The sequence below is a fragment of the Dermacentor variabilis genome, chromosome 3 (genome assembly GCF_050947875.1).
Source record: "Dermacentor variabilis isolate Ectoservices chromosome 3, ASM5094787v1, whole genome shotgun sequence".
NCBI classification, from domain to species: Eukaryota; Metazoa; Arthropoda; class Arachnida; order Ixodida; family Ixodidae; genus Dermacentor; species Dermacentor variabilis.
The window spans coordinates 104036381-104058131 of NC_134570.1; the positions used below are offsets into that span (position 1 = coordinate 104036381).

At 44.5% G+C, this 21751-nt stretch overlaps 1 protein-coding gene across 1 annotated transcript in view; it reads left to right on the forward strand.

The window, feature by feature from the left end:
• Positions 1-21751, forward strand: part of LOC142576126 (nose resistant to fluoxetine protein 6-like) — a 63560-nt gene that overhangs the window by 21561 nt on the left and 20248 nt on the right. The window contains exons 4-9 of the mRNA XM_075686086.1: positions 6680-6764; positions 7817-7905; positions 12361-12540; positions 13310-13403; positions 19017-19103; positions 20146-20311. Of these exons, the coding sequence (XP_075542201.1) occupies positions 6680-6764; positions 7817-7905; positions 12361-12540; positions 13310-13403; positions 19017-19103; positions 20146-20311 (701 nt within the window). The remainder of the gene's footprint in view (positions 1-6679; positions 6765-7816; positions 7906-12360; positions 12541-13309; positions 13404-19016; positions 19104-20145; positions 20312-21751) is intronic.

Genomic DNA, 21751 nt, shown 5'->3' on the forward strand with positions numbered 1-21751 from the left:
ATACTATAATAGTGTAAATGTAGATGATTGGTAGCTTTAAACGCGATAAGGAACAATCTAAACTACCAAATATATAAAGAGAATACCCACAGGGATCTTTAGAAAGTGCATGGGGAAACTTGTGTCAGGGGTGGGCCAACTGAAATTTAGGGTTAGGTCAACTTGAATTTAGGTTTTGGGTCAACTCCAAGTTTGGAGATGGGCCAACTGAAATTAGGAGGTGGGTCCCCTTGAAATGTGACTGTGGGCCAATTTGAAATTTGGACATAGGCCAAATTACCTTTCAGGGTGGCCAACTTGAAATTTGAATGTAGGCCAACTAAAATTTTGGAGAGGCAACTTGCAATTTGCGGGTCGGCCAACTAAAATTTGTGGATGGGCTAACTCAAATATGAGGGTGGGCCAGCATAAATTTGGGGGTGGTCCAACTCAAATATTGGGTTGGGCTGACTCAAATTTGGGGTTGGGCTAACTTGAGAGTTCGACATTGACCAACTTAAATTTGGGGGTGGGCCAACTTAAAATTTGGGCATGAGCCAACTTGAAATCTGGGTGGGCCAAGTTAAATTTGTGGGTGGGCCAACCTAAATTTGGGGATAGACCAACTTACATTTAGGGGCATGGTGAAGCATTCTTAGACAAATCTCGTGCAGTTTCTTTTTGTGATACTCCAAGCGAAGCGTGACGGCTTGCGCAAGAAGTAGTGGCTGCACAACATTGGCCGAAAGAACTTTGTTGTTCCGACAAAGAACAGTGTTGTTTGTGAGGTAAGGCGCCTTCCGTATTGCTCCTATGAAAGCATCCCCGAATGCTACATTTGTTTAATTCTTCTGACCTGCTCATCAGCGTTTCTGCAGCGACAATTTTCTACGTTGCCAAAAAATGGGGTTGCTCTCAGTATGCTGATTATTCTGCTGGTACTCCATCACCTCACACATCGTCAAGTGTTATTCAGCTGGAAATGCACACCTATAATTTCTGTTTTCAACTGTGAACAATTATGTGCGAAGATTCAGGCTCTCGATCGCACTTTTCGTGATTGTTAGTATCCGTTGCCTGTTTTACTGAAAATCAAAATAGCAGCTAGTAGTGGAGCTTTCTTTCCAGCTTACTTCGATGCGTGCGTCAGTCACTTTGACAAAATGAATGCAGGCCCTGAGAAAAATTAATGACAAGTATAACCGTGGTATTGCGGGTGATGAGCGCTAGCAAGTCCACATACTCCGGTTATTTCAGTTCTTTGAGTTGGCTGCCACGCACGCATGAGTGGGTGGCGATTATTTTTTGAACACTCACTGCACAGGCAATGTGCCGGGGGTGTTCACATGATCGCGCACGCTTGTTCGCTCTAAAATTGTGCACCGTCCTATTCAGTCTAGAGACCATTGCGGAAAAGGTACTTTCACATTGAGACGACTAACACATGGATGGACGATGCACTTACGACCAATACATTATAAGACGGTACGCTGAATATAATACCTGCGGTGCACATGTGCGGGTAGAAGAAAAAAGCAAACGCGGAGGGATGTGCCTCAAGCAATACTAGATCGGATGCACAAAGTAAATCACCTGATCATGTGGCATAAAAAATATCTGGAGAATAGAACTCGCCTCAAAGGTCCTTTTACATCAGTATGCCCCCCTTATACGGCTTTATGAGGAAGCCGATCTCCACATAAACGTAACCTTCAGCATTCTCGGTGTCGACGCTGGTGTCAGCATTTTTCAAAATTTTCTACGTGACCGGGGTGCGCAAATGGCACGAAAACATGCTCCTCATCGAATGCTGCGGCCTGTCCGCGGAAGCCAAGGGGAGAAAGCGTGCCGTGCGCAATCCGTGCATTCGGCTCGCTAGGAGAATCGAGGAGGAAAGCTCCGCGGGGCGAAGAGTGCCGCTACTTTTAAATTACCCAGGGGTTTTGCGTGCCTGAAAACCCTCGCGCCCTCTATGACGAGGCAAAGCAAACGACTAAGGCATGTGCTGGCATCTGGCATAGCAAGAGGAAAGCTAAGAAACCACCCAATACTGCATAATTGCGCCCTCTATAAGGAAGCGGAGCCGACCAGTAAGGCATGTCCTTAGCAGCAAACCAGTAAACCGGAGGGCTCGACAGGAAGACGGGTGCCGCGAAGCGGAGGATGCGGCGAGGCGACGCTCGTACCACGCCAGTAAACTGGACGAGCACGGGAGCGCGTATGCGAAATTTCAGAGGAGCTTCCTGGACAGACGTTTCGGATTCAGCTGTGCTGGGTGCGACAGACTGTGGTTCGAGAACGATCGTATGGTGATTGGTAACGTTCGAGATGTCGCGAAGAGTGAACGCAATGCGGTGTTCACAGCTACCCGAGCTTCCGACTTAGCCAGCTGCTCGGTTTGGCTGGGTAGATGGAGTGCTAATGGCCGTAGGGTGCATCGATCATTCGGTGTGACAGGTGCTTGTTAAGAGGCCACCTGCTGCATTTCTGCGCCTGTGCAATGAACCGTATAGGCAGTTAGTAGAGAGCTTTAGTTTAGGGGACGCAAGGCGTTGGGACCCCTAGTGCTTGGGCTTGGGTGCGTTTGCGTTTGCGTACGCAAGCAGAAACGCGTTATAAGTTAGCGGCCCCAAACGCAAGCCGCAGTAAGGTCGCATGCGCTCGCAACACCATCAACGTCTGATCTTTGCTGCGTTATCATTTTTTAAAACATGAAATCAAGCATATGAAGTAAGGCACATAAAAATATTCTTATTAAATGCACTTAATAGAGAGGTTTAGAATGTCCGGTATTCGGGTAAACACAGGCTGGGGCCCTGGGGCGGAGCCATGAACGGGAGCGTCCTGCATGATGCAGCCACCTGGTGGCGCAAAGCTCAAACAGACAAAAACAGCTAATATTGCAGCAACCAAGTGTATTTAACTTTGCTGCGGATGTAAATTTTTGGCAGCAACACGATTACGCCTGTGCCGAAAGTGTAAACCAGCAGCGAAGTAGAATAGACTTGGTTACAGCAATATTAGCTGCTTTTGTCCGTTTGAGCTTTGCGGCGCCAGGTGGATGCACCATGCAGGCCGCTCGCGTTCATGGCTCCGCCCCAACGCCCCAGACTGCGTTTGTCCGAATACCGGACACGCTAAACCTCGCTAATATATATATATATAAACGACGTCTGTCGACACTTGGCGGAAGATTTCTTAGATTATCAACCCGCTAGCTACTCGTGTGTTCTCCTACACCGCGAGAGTCACGTGGGTAACGTGATCACTTAGGGGCAGCGATGTTTTCGGCCGGTCAAACAACCCAAGGACGCAAGGAGACGTAGCAGTCTGCGCATGCGCATTACCGTCGCCCCTAGTCCTTGCGTACGCAAGTCGCTTGCGTCCCCTAAACTAAAACTCTCTAGTATGTTGTGTGCGCGAGTACGGGGAGGCCGCGTGTAGTGCGCGCTGCCGACGAACAAGCTGCTCACCAGGCCCAACTTCGGGGCCGCAGAGATAAGCATGTGCGAGAGCAGTGGGCGGCATGAATCAGCCAGCAGCGTGCCGAGGAGGCTGCCCGTAGGCGGCTGGCTCGAGCGGAAAACCCACCAGATCGCGAAGCGATTAAGGCGGTGCAACGACGGAGGTTCCACGCTCGGAAGGCTGATAAGCCTTCAGTTTGTGGTTTGAAAACAAAACCGATTTTGGTTTGAAAGCAACCTACCGGGGATGGCGAACATTACCAACCATGATATTTACAGCTCCGCTGGTCATACGCATTCACAGAGTGGAATGGCCTTGAAGTTTTTAATCCGTGAGAAACTGACCTAGATCAGAAACGTTTGTATTATTAGGGTAAGTTATATGTACATGGCGTATACAGGAGGCCGGCCCCATATTTAAAGATTAAAGAAGGGACCTCCTATAAGAGGTAACGTAGTTATTCATTTAGTGTAGTGTCAGTGGTCAAAGTAACAAGAAATAATAGCGTGTCAATTATACTTAATACAGAATTAAGTAAATTTAAAATAAGCACGATGTTCGTGTTTAAACATGTTAATAGTGCAGGGTTCCTAAACGTTCAGCGCTGACGAATTACACAGATGAGTAGCAGAAAACCTAGCGGAAAACTTACCATACTAAATTTTAGGCATAAGATTGACTTACTGAAAGAAAATCGCGTGGACCTAGAGTGGGCAACCTGGTTTTGTCTATTCAGTTCCAGATGAAGTTTTCGATTGAAAAATTTTTGCATCACAATACGTAGAGAGTACTTGGAAAGCTTTTGCGCAGAAAATATGTTATGAATATGTATAAGTAAGGAGACGTTAGCCGTGGGTGAGCTGAAAGTTATGATGCGTAGTGCTTGGCTTTGAATATGCGGCAATGAGTGCAGGTGTGAGGTGTCTCTATCAACGCAGGAGGAAATGCAAAAATCGATATCGCTGTGCATAGAGGCATAGTAATGGGAGATGAGAACTGTCAGTCTAAATTATGGGGCAACTATAATGAGCACCGGCCCTGATGCTGAACGCTACTTTTTCGTTAACGTGGAAATATGCGAGTAAAATTTTTAATGTTTGCCCAGTTCTACGCCTAATACCTGGCCGCGTTCAGACGCAACAAGAACACTTTTGCCATTACGTATACATGGGCTTCAAGAAAAACTTTTTTTGCATGTATGTAACCTTGTGGGACACCAGGGTTAGATTTAATAGGTTCAGATTAACTTCCAGATACGCATACCATTTGTTTCCAATCACACAAACATGTGCGAATTAATGTTGAGGGTGTATCTGTCATCTCAATCGTGTTTAAGCTGTTAAATTTGGTGCACAACAGAGTAATGTTTTCGCAATATCTTCACACAACACTTGAAGAACATAGCACGCGCACACATTTGCCTGCGTCAATAGCAAGTTTAATTTTATCAGCTGTAAGAAGCTTTAAAGATGTCATGGGTTTCTAGATGTAAGCAACCAAATTAGTCGTAAAAATACACTTATTTTCCACTAAGATTTTCCACTTCGTTTTATGCATTCAAGCACAAAAGTAACTGCAACGTGGATGCAGTTTGCCGCACACTTTGGCAATGGATACCTCAAAACTGGTGTCACCCTCAAAATTAATTTTAGGTGGGTGTGCCTTCCCCACTCACTGGCTGAAATTCGTGAATTGCAACAGGTGCCATAAAGTAATTAATTACTCAGCTAGTTAGTGATCTTTATTTAGTAGAATATGTATTGCAATTTCTCTTGCAAGTAATGTCCGCCTCAGAAAAACCCAGCTCAAGGACTAGAATTTTGCCATCTGCAATAGGCGAATAGAAAAAAATACATGAAACATGAAAACGATCACCCGGTACATTGCATTCATATTGGCGATGAATCGTCTCTTTAGCGAGTTGGTGATTCAATGAGGCTCTCACTGATGGCTGTCTTAAAAGTGATTTTTTGGCGAGGACATCTGCACCTTCGTCTCCACTGACACCAACATGTGATGTCCACTGCAACGTTAACGTGATACACCTTTTTGCACATTTCTTTAGTCAAGTCATCGACTGACGACAGAAGTTGTTTTATGCTTTCCACGAGATAGTTTTTGAATCGTTATTTTCGAATCCGAGAATATGACAGCGTTCTTCGCGGACTCGTTCCTTAGTTTGCGTGGAACATCAGCTATAGTGCCACTCTCTGCAAGCAAGCAATAAAACCACGCGGTCTCAACGGCCAGCCCATGCAGACCGGATCGAATATGCAGCGGCAGAGCTATCAGAATTGAAGGCGATAAATTTGGACGTGTGGGCACTGATATTATTTGAGGGCGCCTCAGAAGAAGTCGTCAATCATTCCGACTTAAACCCAGAAATATTAAAGCCGCAAAAAACTTCCCTGACCCTTCAAGGTGAACCACTTCGTTGCCTTTGTTTAGGACTATTGAGACCTTGTACTCTAGAGTATTTAGTGCGGCATAGATGTGAGATGCTGGTGCTTAAGCTTTTTCGATGGGTTTTTCTTGGAAAGGACTCACACAGCCAGAGTGGCCGAGTCAGCCAGGTGACTGGATGTCGTGTATGACTTTCTTGCTTGGGGCAGCTTGAGGAACTCCCCACCCCTACCTCCAGAAAAAAAAATGTCGGTGATCTTTCCTGTGTACAACCTCTAGACGTTAATATTGTGTCACTGGATGGGCACGTCAATGGCAGTTGGTAAATTATCTGGCTGGTCCTTAAAGGGCTGTATATTTTGACCATCGATCTCTGGTGGTTTCACTCGGGCGTGCCTACGATGCATTTGAGTGCGTGAAGCTGCTACAGTGATGCGTCCGAAGCAGAGTGCCAAGCTTGTCGCTACAAGAGTCTGTTGGTCATGATGACGCAAAGGACGCTAACACTACAAGCCCCCGGTTTGAAGGACCAACCAAATTTTGCGCCAGCATCGTAGCCAATGTGTCTGCAGCGATACTAGAAGCACGTGTACTCCGACTTAATATATGCGTAGTGCCCTGCGTTGAGCCGTGTCAGGCGACAACGTATTTCTGTGGAACGGAAGTCGGTAGGAGACCTCGCGATGAACCGTTTCTGCGGTAAAAACAAGGAAATTCTGGAAAATATGACTGCTGATCTAACGTAAGTGATGTTCACGCTCCCCAGTAATGCACAGGGAACACATTCTGATGTATTGTCTATAATGGCCTTACTCTATTTGTCTTCTTCCAGTAAGGATTCCACACATCCGTCTGGAAATGTCGAACTGCGTGACAGCAGAACCAAAGCCATGGAGTAATTTACAAATAGGAATTGTGTAAGTTGCTCGAAAGGCTTACCGGCGCTTCTTTTCAACTTAGTATTGCGTTTCTCTGAAGAGACGTTGTTGTTCTTATCGACTGTTATCTAAGATTAGCGCACATTGATTATATGTGTAAGAGAAGCTATTTCTTACTTTACATGATCTAAATTACGCTGACACGATTTCTTGCAGCGTTTTATTGAGCGCAGATTTTTGACAAGTGTCTGTCGAGGTTTATTGAACACATAAACATAAAGTCAATGGGAATTATTAAGATTGCAGCCTAACATATAAATCAGGTTGATTAGTTATTTATGAAGTTACAAGTTGTTAGCGTCGGAATTTAAGTAAACCGAACGACAAGCTCTACATCCTATAGCTCTTGTCTTTATTTGACCATATTTGAGAATACTTGAGACCATATTTGAGGAACATATACAGCAATGAATGGGCAGCCTTAACAATAATTCAGGGCCAAGGGCATGCTTTGGCAACTGTGTTTTACAATTCGAAGTTGCTACAAAAAGCAAATAAAGAAGCAAAAAAGAAAGCTATCACTCCATAACAGTATCTCAATCCTGAATATTTTGCCCAACGGAGCACTATCAATTGATGGCTGAATAAAGTGTAAATTTTGTTAATAATTTCATTCAGACAACCTGCATACCTAATACCCGCCCTGGTTGCTTAGCGGCTGTGGTGTTGGGCTCTTAAGCACGAGGTTGCGGAAACAAATCCCTGCGCTGGTGGCAGCACAATCATGCGGGCGAAATGCAAAAGCGCCCAGGTACTAAGATTTAGATGCGCGTTGAAGAACCCCAGGTGGTCAAAATTAGTCCAAAGTCCAACGGCGTGCCCCATAATCAGACTGTGGTTTTCGCACGTAAAACCCCGTAACATAATTTTGCCTCCCTATAGTACTTTACGAAAAGGCGTACTCCATATGAGCGTTTCATGTAAATGCCGGAGAGGTACTTGTGAGAAAAAAAAATGAAGCGCGATTTTTTGAAATCCGCAAACAAGACAAAAGTTTTTATCTCTAATATAGTGGGATTTTCTGTTTGCAGAACATTTGCAGCGATCATACTTGTTGCCATTATTGCCGGTACACTTGTCGACCATTTCGTGGAACAACCGCAATGCAGAAAAATACGTGGTAAGTGAATCTGATAATTATCTATTTCACATTTATTGGTGACGAGCGAAGAGCGCCACTTCTACAGTACCACTCATTTTCGCCACTGATCTTCGCATTGTGCCATGCAATAGCCTGCAGCATTATTCTGAAGATATATACTTAAATAGATTTCTAATTTATGAATGCTATATTCGAAAGTTCCTAGGAATATATTGTAATAAAATGTGTATTACTAAAAAAAATCGAGAAATGTAGTGGCATGAAACAGCCCACAGTAACAGTACACAATTAATTTTTAGTGTAATGAGGCTTATTAAAATGTCCTGTATTTTATACTGTCGTTCGGTCAACTCAACGTGGAAGGGGTAAAGGGATATGGATGAAATGAAAGGTCAGGCAGGTTAGCCAGTGTAGGTGATATTAAACAATGGTGGAAATGACGTGCTTTCGGCTCTGGAACCACTTCCAGCGCATCCAGGACGCAAAAGCATAGCCTCAGCGATCTGTTTCTGCTACTCCGAGGCAACTACCACTCGGGCGTGCATTTGGAGATCACCTATTGCTTCAAGAGGAGGACATTTTTTTCCCGACAAATCCATGATCATCGTCATCATCATCAGCCTATTTTTCATGTACACTGGAGGACGAAGACACCTCCCAGTGATCTCTAATTAGCCCTGTCTTACGCTAGCTGATTTCGATTTGCACCTGCAAATTTACTAATTTGGTCGCCTCGCTTAATTTCCTGGCGTCCTAGACTGCGCTTTCCTTGCCTTGGCACCCATTCTGTAACTCATTTGGTCCACCGGTTATCGGCCCTGCGCATTAGAAGGCCTGCCCAGATCCATTTTTAAGAATGTGAACTAGAATATCGGCTATCGCCGCTTGCTCTCAGATGGCACTCTCTTCCTGTCTCCTAACATTACGCCCAACATTTTTCGTCCTGTCACTCTTTGCGCGGACCTTAGTAGCGTAACGTGAGCCAAATAATATAGCTTCCCCAAGGAAATTTGTAAATATTATCGGTATGGCACATGGCGTGGTTAGAAACGTTTTTCTTTTTCTTTTTTTAGGGCGGAGGAGGGGGGCGTCGGGCCTTGTTGGTAGGTTTCGCTCCTTTGTTATAACCCCGTGCATAGTTATGGGGGGTGCAGCGGACGACTTTCACACACTGTTCGGACTTCAGGACACTCCCCTTGGCTACGCACGTGGTATAGTGAGTGAGCGAATAAACTTTATTGCAGGTCCGGCGAGGACGCGAACTCGTCGCGCACCAGGCTAGTCCCACGCCGGGACTGGCAGGTCTAGCCCACCGGCCCGGTCGCGGGCACGCCGGACGGCCAGGATTTGCTTTTCTAGAGCGGCGCTACGCAGAATCGAGTCCCACTCCTCCTTGATGATGCACGTGGTATACCACATGTTTATCTTTCGAAATCACGGCCTAGTAGTGTAATAAACGGTTAAATTGAACGCCAATGCAGTTGGCCTCATATTTGCGGACACGTACTGTTCTCGGAGCTGGAGCTAAAGACATGATTTGAGCTAAATTGATACCGCTTCATTACCGGTTAGCTCCAGTTCCACATATCGGATGCATTATCAATATTCGTAACTACAATACTATTTAGTGAAACACCCTCGGCTAGCAAAGAATAAAAGCGCTGCGAGTTCTCCAGCACATAACGTGCGCCTCTCCAAGTAGTGACACTGGTAAGATACACTTTCACTTATGCCAGGGGAGACTTCTATTAAGTGTGTCCCAATAAAAACCATCGCCTCGTGTCTGCTTAAGTTTTTTTATACAGGGTGTTTCGCGTTACTTGAATCAACTATATTAGAGACAGGGTTAACCGTAGCAGAATGAAACCAAAGATATATGGCCTGCCGTCATGCGCCGCTCTTAAGAGTATCCTTATGTCCCGCTTAATTAGTTAACTAACTAAGGTCAATTATGCAAAATGTTTAATATTCACTTGAGAGCCAAATGCGTCTCGTTACGTCGTAGAAGGGGTACAGAAGCGACCGATCCACATTTTTTTTTTGTGGCTACGTGGCGATTTTTTTCTAGCATAAAGAAAGCCCACGAAATGTGAGATAAACCACGCGACGGCGCTTGTGCGCTAACGTATTGCTGCGCTATCAACCGTGCGTCAAGCTTATCGCTTATCAGGGACGACAGCGCTTCCTTCCTGCGAAGCCGATGCATAAAGCCGCGGCCGCTCTCTCCGCCACGGTCCGCGCGGATGGTTATTTCGCACTAAGCGCGGTTGAGAGCGCTGCAATATGACAGCGCATGAGCGAAGTACCGTGGTTTTATTTCATATTTTGCGGGCTTTCTTCAAACGCCGGAAAAAATTGTCCCGCAGCGGGTTCATTGCGAGAAAAAATTGGATCGGTCGTTTGTGAATCCCCTCTACAACGCAACGAAACGCACATGGCCCTAATGTGAGTAATGATGTTTTGCATGATTCATCTTATTCATTAAAATAATTAGGAGGGATATAAAAGAATACTCCAAGAAGCTGCACATGACGCCAAACCATATGCCGTTGATTTCATTCAGCTGCGGCTAACCACTTCTTAAAAATCCTTGGCACAAGTTACCTGAAACAGCCTCCATGTACGTTAAATGTGTCTTTAGGTCAAGGTGCGTTGGCTCATTCCCCATTCAAGGCTACATGCATCTATGTGCGTGTGGACAACCTGGCGTTGAAGTAGGTTTACGACTACCTTCAGGAATGTTCTGCTTAGTAGCGTTTACACACACAGCAATGACCCTGTATGTTGTGAGCATCAACGGGCAAGCAATTACATCAGAAAAATTCCGAGCCCTTTCACTATGTGAAGATGGAAGATCAGCGAAGCTGCATTGTTCAATAGCCATATAACGGTCTATATGGTGGTTATGCTATATTGGTTGAATACAGGCATAAACACATAACTTAATTGTTTTTTCTTCTTTTATTTGAAATGAGTCTTTTTATCATTTTTTACGTAACCGTATACATTGACGTTTCGATACACATAGGCTAGCGTTGGGGCAACAGCGGTCATCGCTCGGGCGCATTGTTTTTGTCAACATCAGAACTTCGGTGTTTGTTTAATCTTATTCTATTTTTTTGCCTTTTTTACTTACCTTTCTTCGTTTTTTGACGCAAGGGTAGTTCAAGGGCGCGCTGCGGTACCTGGGCCCGCAGGTGCATGTGACTTTGAGCTTGGACCCTTTCTGCACTATCATGAGGATCGGCACACATGATGATTTCTTTTTGTCAACATCGCGGACAGATATTTTTGCAGATCCTAGCCATAGGCAGCTTCGCTGTATGCGCTGCTTTGTGCGCATGTTATCAGACTGTTATCGGTACTTTCAGTTGTTTTCGGAATTCTGCATACTTATCCCTGTTCTTGCACTACTTTTTGTAGCTGGCTCGACTGCTGCACATAGCTACGCTGGTCCTCGTGCTTTATGCCATCTTCAATGGTTTTCAGAGTTTCTATCGTCTACTTTTGCATTTACTCTGTGTCAGGGGGCTGCCGCTGCAACCTAAGCCCTCTACCTCCCGTCCAATTCATTATCAACAAAAATCACGGCCTCGTAAAAGAACAGGAATGTAAATATCTTTCAATCTCTACCCCATGAGATATGGGCACTTAATTTGGGCACATGAAAGTATCAATTACAAGAAATACACATAAGCTTTTTTTTCATAGCAGATTGAAGTAGCCTACAAATATTTTAATGACAAGCTTTTGCTGCTTTAGGAACATGCAAAAGTAGTATCGGTAACCCTTATTAGAATACAATAGATTAGGTTCGTCTGTGAGATTCCTGCTTAAGAATGAAAATTTCTTCACTCCGCTACCTTCCGGCCGAGATGGCAAATGGCAGGTATACCGATTCGTTTGGAGCTGAATGAACGGACCGTAAAAATTGCGCGGCTCTCTGAGCATAGTTAGCCCTAGAAGAACGGGTGCCCATATCCATACCAGTAATATATGTATGTATGTATGTATGTATGTATGTATGTATGTATGTATGTATGTATGTATGTATGTATGTATGTATGTATGTATGTATGTATGTATGTATGTATGTATGTATGTATGTATGTATGTATGTATGTATGTATGTATGTATGTATGTATGTATGTATGTATGTATCAATCATGCATGTCTTGTCTAATTTACCTATCGCCTTTCTGCATGTCTGTCGGTCTTCAGATAATCTAAATTTATTCGCATCATTTGTCTGGTGAATGCGATCAGAAAGCGAACGTGGTGGCAGTGTTGCTTGGCTGGTATTTCCATTAAAATTTGACGCTAGCACGGTGTGCAACAGCAAATTCCAGCAATCGTGTTGCTTGGCATTGTAAAAACTACCAGCCAATATCAGACAGCAGTCACGAACGGAATGGTTGCGTGAATTTGGCCACCGAGTCCGATACTACAAACGACGTTGTACTGCTTTCCAGGTGTCCTGTTCCAAGTCGCCGTGGCATTCTCGGCAGAATCCAACACACGGATGTTGGGCAGTGTCGCCGGCAAAGGCCAAACCGAGCGGCACTCTCTGCAATTTTTGCACGGCATACGGCTCCTCGCCATTGTGCATATCGTGATCGCACACACCTACCTGATTTCGTCGGATAGCTTTTGTGAGTGTCCCAGACATTTGTGGTTTTATACTCGGTGTATTGTGTTGCCTTTGGCGTCGATTATTCCGGATAGAGGCAGCAGTAACCGTGGCCGAAGAATGTTGCTCGAGTGCAAAAATGTAGCAATGTTCTTCTAATACTGCTCGGGTGCTTACCCATATTCATAGCGTAAAAGCATTTTCATGAATTACGTGGAGAGGAAGTGTATGAAGCCCTTACTCGCCTAGCTGCCTTCGCTATGATACAATAGAATTACTCAGATCCAAAGCATATTCTGGTATCTATGTGAAGCGAAACTTTTGGGAAGCGGCTAATCAAATGTTAAAAATTTGTTCATTTTCTCCCTGCATATTCGGCGTAAAGCAATTTGACACATCATCTCAGAGAACTACTTAGAATTGGCACGAATGAAGTATTCCTGCCATCGTGTCATACTCGTTATAGCACTGTAAGGCTGTGATTGGGACCGATGTTCCAACCCGCCCTCGAGCTCGTGGTTCTTTCTTTAACTGCGAGCTTTTTACCAAGCTAGCTGCAGGACGAAGAAGCCACGGTAAGGAAAATCAGTGTGGGGGGGGGGGGGTTGAGAGCGGTGGAATTCGAAAAGAAAGCTTCGCTTCAATACTTTGCTGAAAGCACGAAAGCGTCGCTCTTCGCCCACGAAAGAACGAATGCCCGCCAGAAATTATTGGCTTTCATTGGTACGTTGAGTGCGTGCATATAAAGTGCTGGGTGTTTGAAAATTTCCTTGTAATGATGCTTTCTGCAGCAGGATTGCTCAACCTGTTCACTATCACATCAGAGTGGCGAGTGGTGTTCGCTGCCGCAGCATTCAACAGCGTTGACACATTCTTCTTTCTGAGGTAAGGAAGCTTGTTCTACTGCCGAGTTCGAATGGCGAAGCATTTCTTGGCGAACATTTGCCACTTTGACAGTATCTATCTAACCGCCTACGTCTTGTTACACCCATGGCTCTTTCTTTAACTGGGTCTGTACCAAAAGTGGCGTAGTATGACAAGAGTGTATGACGAACATAAATGATAGGCCACGATATGAATGTCACGACAACGTGTAATGTAGGTCATGAAGCAGCTGCCTCCACCATGGTGCTCTCATCGTCGATTTGTTAACTTGGTAGGCTCCCTGCACACTGCCTTGTATGACATCGACTTCCACAGTGTTTCGGATCTACTGGCTTTCTTTCACATTGTCGTGTAGACTTATTGTTTACTTTGCCTTACATCCTCCTTTCCTCACTGTGTTTCTTGATCGTAGGGCTACCCTTAGACTATACCATTTATTTGCCAGATCTACCTTGTGCGCACACATATCCACTACATTTAATGGCATAGTGGGGTAAAACACCGTTGACTTGTTCACGTAGATGCATTGTTACTTGAATAGAGCTCGATACAAGAATGAGCCCTAATGTGAGAAACGCTGTCTCGGAAGCTACGACGCGTTACTAAAAAATAAACACGATATAAGCAGGCACGCTAGTCACGGTTCCCACGCCAGTCACGGCTCCCACGGCCAACTATAAAGACGCGCATGCGGGGAAAGAATAACTGAGGCGTTGCACATAAGACAGAACGGAAGCAGCAGCAGTGTGCGAAAGCCCATCGCTTGCAATTTCTGACAATAATTATTTCTGAGGTTTCATGTGCCGAAACCACAATTTGATTGTGAGGCAGCCGTAGTGGATAACTCCGGATTAATTTTGACCACCAGGTAATCTTTAGCGGGTCCCCCAATGCACGGGACATGGCCGTTTTTGCATTTCGCCCCCGCTGAAATGCCGCCGGCCTTTGATCCCGTGACCCAGTGCTTAGCTGTGCAACACCTTAGCCGCTAAGCCATCGCAGCGGGTTCTGACAAAAAGAGAGTATATGATATATATATATATATATATATATATATATATATATATATATATATATATACGGCTGCAAACGCTGAGGAAAGGAACAATTCGTAGTCACCAGTGCCTCTAAATCGTCAGTAAAAACAAACAGCACAGAAGGATTCGCTTACAGTGATTGCCACAGTGCGTGAGATCCGCATAATGTTTCTAAACTTATATGCTTATAAACTAAACTTATATGCTTAAGGTCGCGCTCATTAATGGAATAGTTAAATTCGAAGAAGAAAAACGGCTTTTTAAACGATTTAAACGGCTTCACTACAATAGCCTTTTTCTGATTGCCGACTTCCATGGGAATGTAGCCGGCGAAATGGGCTACAATCGATAGTAAATTTGGGAAGTTGATGAACGGAAAGAAGGCAGAAGCTTGCAGAAGGCCTCAGGAAAATAAAATGACTTTTTGAGCAGCTTGGTCAGGGTGCCTCGCTATGGTTTCAGCCTCTATCAGAAATCCCCCAAAGTATAAATAGAGGCCAACAAAAATGAGGGCATGTTGGGAAAGGTAAACCGACGCAAATCTCAGGACAGCACTAAGTTGAATATAAAGATAACTTAACAATGACGAACCCCTAACGTACTTTGGCAGGGTGGCCAAATTTTGGGACAAATAAATTGGCTTTAGAGAGAGTTCTGAGGCCTCGTGGTACAAAATAAGGCGAGAATGTCGGCAAGTGTTGAAGAGAAGTCCGGTAGATCGTATGGCCGACGCCAGCGCCCGGCAGCTAGAGGATGACTACACATATAAGCGAGATGCTTAGTCGTCAGTCTTACAAGGTGAGTCCTTACAGTGTGAGGCATGGGTCTGAAATTCGGGACACGGTCTCAATCACATTATTTACATTGCACTCTACGGTGTCATTCTTCGAAGCCTGATACCAATTTTCGCGCAATGTGGGTGCAGACAAATTGTCTCATGTGCAGACTGTCACCTTCCTCGAACTGCCAATATTCCTTAATGACGTCCTCGACAGTCGTACGACTCATAAATGCAACTAAGTGTGACAAGTTCCGCGCGAGGCCTCTGAGTACATGGACAAACATTTTTGCATTGGATACCTGCTAGTCTGCATTGCGGCTATATTATAATGGCAGAACGGCAACATGGTTAACATTATGGAAAACCGACAAATCCTGCATGTACTAATGCACAATAATCTTAAGGAGTGGTCATCTTTCACGCACCTGAATCACCGTGTCAGGGCATTGCTTTGACAACTAAATCGAAGTACATGTGTCATGCCCAAAGGTGTGCCTGGCCCGGCGACCATTATATGTGACGTGATATTGTGCGCAGCTTCGGCTATAGCATGCTAATGGACGACGACAAGGAAACAGTTCGCCCAATTATTCCGTCATACGTTTTGCCGAAAGGAGAAAAACCCACTTGTTTATTCGTCTATCTTAATAAATAAACACATCTATTCTCAATTTGCAGCTGCTGCGGTAGCCCATCAGTGCGGAAAGCAAAATTGTTAGGGAAATAATTTGGGGGGGTACCTTACAAAGCCGACAGGCGAAAATCAAAAGCCTTGCAGGATAGCGTCGGTAAAAGCTGCGCGACGTTGAGAAACCTTTAACTCGGGCCTCCTATCTAAATGCGTGGAAATTGAGAAACTGTTTTTCTCGGCAACCACAGCACCAAGTTTGATGAGGTTTGTTGGATTTAAAACCAAAATTTGGGATATATTTACTCTTCGTAGCGAATTTTTGATTTAGGTGGTCAATGCTATGTAAAATTGGCAGTAATCGCAATCTTCAGAAAACGAAACTGAGTCAGCGATAAAAAAAAACATTACTTTTCATCAATTGCACCTAAAAGTATACCGAAAGCGGACAAAATTGATACATTATACATGACTCTCCAAAATATCATTAATTTGTGAGTAGAAGTTTTCTGAAACCCTTGTAAACAATGTAACAAATTCGTGCAAAATATAAATCGACATATCAAATTTGTCCGCTTTTGATGCTGTCATGGATTTTAGTTTACAGAACTGCGATATATATTCTAGGTGCAGAGCTGCGCATTTGTAAGCTTCGTGCTTTATATTTTTTCACGGTTACCAATTTTTGAAAATTCATTTTGAAGCTTTCACAATGAATTCGAAATTCTACTTACAGAATTTAGTAGAATTTAACGTCGTCTTTCAAATGCCAGAAGTTTCGTTAAAATCGGGCCGGTGGGTATGTCAGAAAAGCAGTTCTGCGTTTTACATGTATTTGAATAGGCGACATCAGAGCGAGGCCCGAGCTAAAGCTGCCGCGGAATGCTTCCGGCAATTGTCCTAGCCCGTTGATTACGAAGCATTAAAAGAAAAAAAAGACATGAAAAGAAAAACCATGGCTGCCCTTTGGGAAGGCTCTAAAAAGCCCGGAATCAATCAACGCTGGGTTTGCCTCCTCGCGACTAACCGTTTTTAGGATGACAAGTAATTTCCAGCCACGAGCGGCCGCTCTTTGTCAAGAACACTGATAACGCCGGCTGGACAAGCTTTGTGGTGAAGTTCAATGCGCAGGGATAGCTTTTAATTATCAGAGCAGATAGTTGTGCTAGTTGGTTTTAATAATGGCTTTTAATTATTTTATTTTGTTTCGTTGGCGTCATGACGACGTCACCGCCGGAAGTTTGAAAAGTTTAAGGTCACTACTCCTCTTGGTGGTACTGCCGCGAACTAAGCCCTGTGTGCAAAAAATTACGACATTACGAAGGCTACGAACTTTTACGAAGACATCAAAAAATTTATAAACACAGCTGTTTTGAAATAAAATACGGTTCCTTCGGAGATATGCCGTCAGTAGCGGAGACCATGGGGTGATACGCGGTAAATAGTCGCTGATTAACAGAAACCTATTCACTTTCAATCTATTCATTGCAGCGAGCTCACCGCAATTGCGAAATTAAAGCGAGCGCTCCATACAAACCTTATCAACTTCTTGGTGTAAAACCCGCGGAACTGTGGCATGACGAATTTTGCACATCAGAGCGGGCGAAACCGGAACTGGGAGGCTGCAGCGAGCGCCAAGCTGCACTCCCCGAAGCGACGTTTTGCTTACGTCACGCAGCAGCGGGCAGCCAGCACGTTGCGGCTCCGGGCTCTTTCGCTGTCGCAGCGTGTCTCTCAAGGAATCGGCGTTTCCTTTCGAAACGGCCATTTTTAAATATTACTTAACATTTTCGTCGAAACATTCTGTATATGTATACATGTATGGTCGCACACCCAGTGGCAATGGGTAGTCGCGTCTGCACAAATTGACGCGTGCATAGGGTGGAGCGAGTGCAGCGTCCGTCTTACGAGCTTTGTCAGAGCGACTCGAGCAGTGCAGGGACCTTGCACTAGTGAAAGTATTGCTGCAAATCTAGTTGAACGGGTGGCCGCCCTTTGAGGAAAAGCAGCTCCTCAACTGAGGTTTGAGGAAAGAGCTCCTCAAGATGGGCAACTGGGTCATGGTTAATTATGCCCTTCTACACGCTTTATTTCGGAGCGGAAAGCTTTCAGCCTAATTCTAACTGAAGATATTTACAAATACTATCCAAACAATATTTTTTTTGCTGGCTGCTTTAATTACACGGCAATGCCTTAGGAATCGGCCCACGAAAACGACCAGATACGCTGCAAGCGCTGGGTATACGGGGAAAAGAATATGTCGCTATAAATTTGGGCCGTTATAAGCTAAAGCGATAGAGAAGTTTAGAGTTGCGCTGAAGCTCCTCAGACGGTGCTCTAAGAATATGCGTGGGCAGCACGTGTACTGCTATGCCGAACGAGAGGCGCAAAAGCGCCTTCGTGGCTATTAGGCGTCTCACGACGCTGGTATGATAAAAAGTGCCGTCGCCACCAGCGTTCCAGGTGTCGCACGGCAGAGGTGCACTGTCAGAAAGAAATATATAAGACCGCAATTGTAGCTCCAAGTATATCAGTTCCGCTCGAACCACAGCAGCTGCTAGAGTGTCGCATTCAACACAGCTGCTCGAATAGAAAGCTAGTGTTGTTGTTGAAACGTATTTACTAAAGCCCCTTCTCCTCACCTCTTTACTATCGTCATCAGGGGTTGTGTGCCTGTGCGCAAAGAAAGCCTATGCCAGCAGTTCAGTCTAGAAAGCCGTAACGAAATATTCACGCATGGTAGACGGCGCAAACGCATCTGCTGGTCACAGCACTCCGGCACTGTGGACAAGTATTCCGATGCAGTTACGTCTTCGTCGTATATCAATGAATATCTGTAATAAGGGTTTTCCATATTAGGAAGAATTACTCTTCGATTGCCATTATTGACAAATGTCGCACAAAGCAGGGCGCTTTATTATCTCTCCGATGGGTCTGGCTATATAAAAATTGACGTTGCGGGTTAGCCGTAGGTGGAGCCGCTGCTTGACCGACAGTAGGACGGAACGCCAGTATACGGACTTTCTTATCGACCGGATATTTTACTGCAAAGCTGATGAGTTTACTGAATTCTTAATAGATCAGCGAGTAGACGCAGTGTCGGATATTGTGCAACTCGATTTTGGCCAAGACTGTGACTTTGGTCAAACGTATGAACTACTTTCCAGTGGATTTCTTCTGTGCCACATTATGAGCAAGTACGAGAGAAACCTGCCTGCCGTGTTCATCATTGCTGTACTTAGAAGGCTTATCAGGTGAGAAACGTGTACTCCATTTAATAGTAGGTAGGTGCACAAATGAAATGAAGATGGCAAAAGTATTTACTATACTTCAGCGAATCGACATAGTTGATATTGAAACAACTGGCACACATGCATGAAAGCTGTTCGTTTTGCACAATTCTCTTTAACTTGGGAGTCACACCAATGTAGACGCGCAGATGTCTTGAAAGAACCGTAACACCATAACTACAGCACTTAATACCTTTTTTTGTGTTCAAGAAATGTTTTATACCTAGAAACTATTGAAAAAAAAATATACAGTGAAACCGAAACCTGAGAGTGCCCTAAATAATTAATTATATGATCTTTCCTATGACGCAGATTTGGCATAGTTTCGTAGGAGGCGTATGTGTCAAGTCGCCATGCCGCGGAAGTTGGTCATGTTTGAGTAGGACATCGCGACGTTTTGTCACTCGCTAAGGCTCACTCGGTCGTCCACTAAGCTGCTACGTCGGACCCCTCATCTAGCAGCAACGTAGAAGAGGACTGAGTTAGCCAAAGCGCGAAGGCTAGAACATCCCGGTGATTTGTTCGCCCGTAAACATATTTAGCGTCATGACGTCATGATATGTACAACTGCTATGAAACGAAGCCGAAACTTGTTCGAAAATAAGTAATCACAGTAAAACATTTCGGGTACACTGAGACTTTCCAGTATATATACGAGGGCTTAGAGGTGTACGAATTTAATATAACGCAAAAAAGAAAGAAATTAACGGTGAGGATTGCGACATCAGTACTTAAGATCACAGCTGTACAGGCACTTTAACTATACATACACTGAGAAACCGCTCTTGCTTCTACCCATTGTTTCTTTTGTGCGTCCTGTCCAAAGCCTACCTTTTATCAAAGTTATAACTGTTATAACTGTTGAAGTGTTGAGGCAAGCTTGCACGATATATCGTGCAAGCTTGCCTCAACACTTATTTACCCAATGTTCTCAAAGGCGTCGATGCTGTGGCATCTTAGGAACGGACGCGTGTCTTACTACTGTTACTGCTGCTGTGTATCGCAGGATGTGCGTCCCTCTTTTTTTCATCATCATGTGGTTCTACCTGCTGCCTCGTTTCGTCACCGGACCAAGCACAGAGGCGTTCTTTCATGATTTTTATGTTGACATAGCCCAACACTGGTGGCATCTCCTGATCCAGATCAGAAACTTATACGCACTGAACATTGAGGTGAGCTTCGGAGTTGCTATTTCTCAGTGGGAGTTTGAACCAGACACAGTCTTGAAAACGTAGCGTCATTACACAGGACGCTTTCACTTGTGAGGGTGTGCAAAAAAAAAGAAAAAGAAATGTGCAGATCCAAAGCACAATGGGAATTGATGCCACATGAAGAATTCCGCAGGTACCTGACTATCTAGCGTTCTTTGGGGTTTCGAAAAGCGATACCTGGTGAACCAACGTGTTTGTGTAAGTTGAATTGTTGTGTGTGTTGGGCGCGAGCCTAAGCGCCTGTGGCGAGAGTAGCATGACGATGATCACGTTGAAGACGATCGCATAGCGGCAACTGCATGAGTTCTATGCCGGCCGCTTGACGCCAGCTTTCGACATGGCACTTGGTTTCTACATAGGTAGTAGACAAGTGTAAGCGAAAGAGACATGGATGGCGTCGCCCATACCGACTATGCGTTATGGTATCGTACGTGCCTATGGCTATGCCATGTGGTTTATGTTGAAACGACGATGACATTCCTACTCAAGTGAAGAAATGGTAAATCATGATTATAACTTCGTCGATCACGAAGTCAGTATAACATCGAACAATTTCTACGTAGGCTGCTACGAGCAAAGTACTGAGGAACGTAGGGTGGATTCCGCATATGTGCTGTACAATGAGAATGAACTATTTTTTCAGCCGCTTTGGTGCAGTCTAACGCCGCGCCTCAGAGCGCGAGCTTACAAAGAAAAGAAGACGAGGTAGTGGCGGGAGGGACACGCGCCGAACGTTTCAAAGAGCTGGGTGGCTCTTCAAACGGGCGTTTGTCGCTACCTCTGCACGGAAAAGAAGTATCTATCTATCTATCTATCTATCTATCTATCTATCTATCTATCTATCTATCTATCTATCTATCTATCTATCTATCTATCTATCTATCTATCTATCTATCTATCTATCTATCTATCTATCTATCTATCTATCTATCTATCTATCTGTCTATCTATCTGTCTGTCTGTCTGTCTGTCTGTCTGTCTGTCTGTCTGTCTGTCTGTCTGTCTATCTATCTATCTATCTATCTATCTATCTATCTATCTATCTATCTATCTATCTATCTATCTATCTATCTATCTATCTATGAAGTCCAATTGAAAAATTGCAGGATATTATAAATTATGGTGAGTTATCCCAAACGCCCCCACCTTGATCGCCTGCACTTTTCGCTGTAATATTCGGTAATTTGGTTCTTCATTGAATTGCTGTTCGCCTATTGCTATTAGTATTTTTGGGAACTTGAAGAAGATTGCAGTATGTTTGTCTGCGTATGTCCGTGCGTAACCTCTTTCTCACGAACATGAGAATTGGTAGGCCATGGTCTAGTGGGTAAAGCAACAAGACGCTGTGCGGAGGAAACTTACAGAAACCGGCCGACGGACACACTTACGTCACTGAGTAAG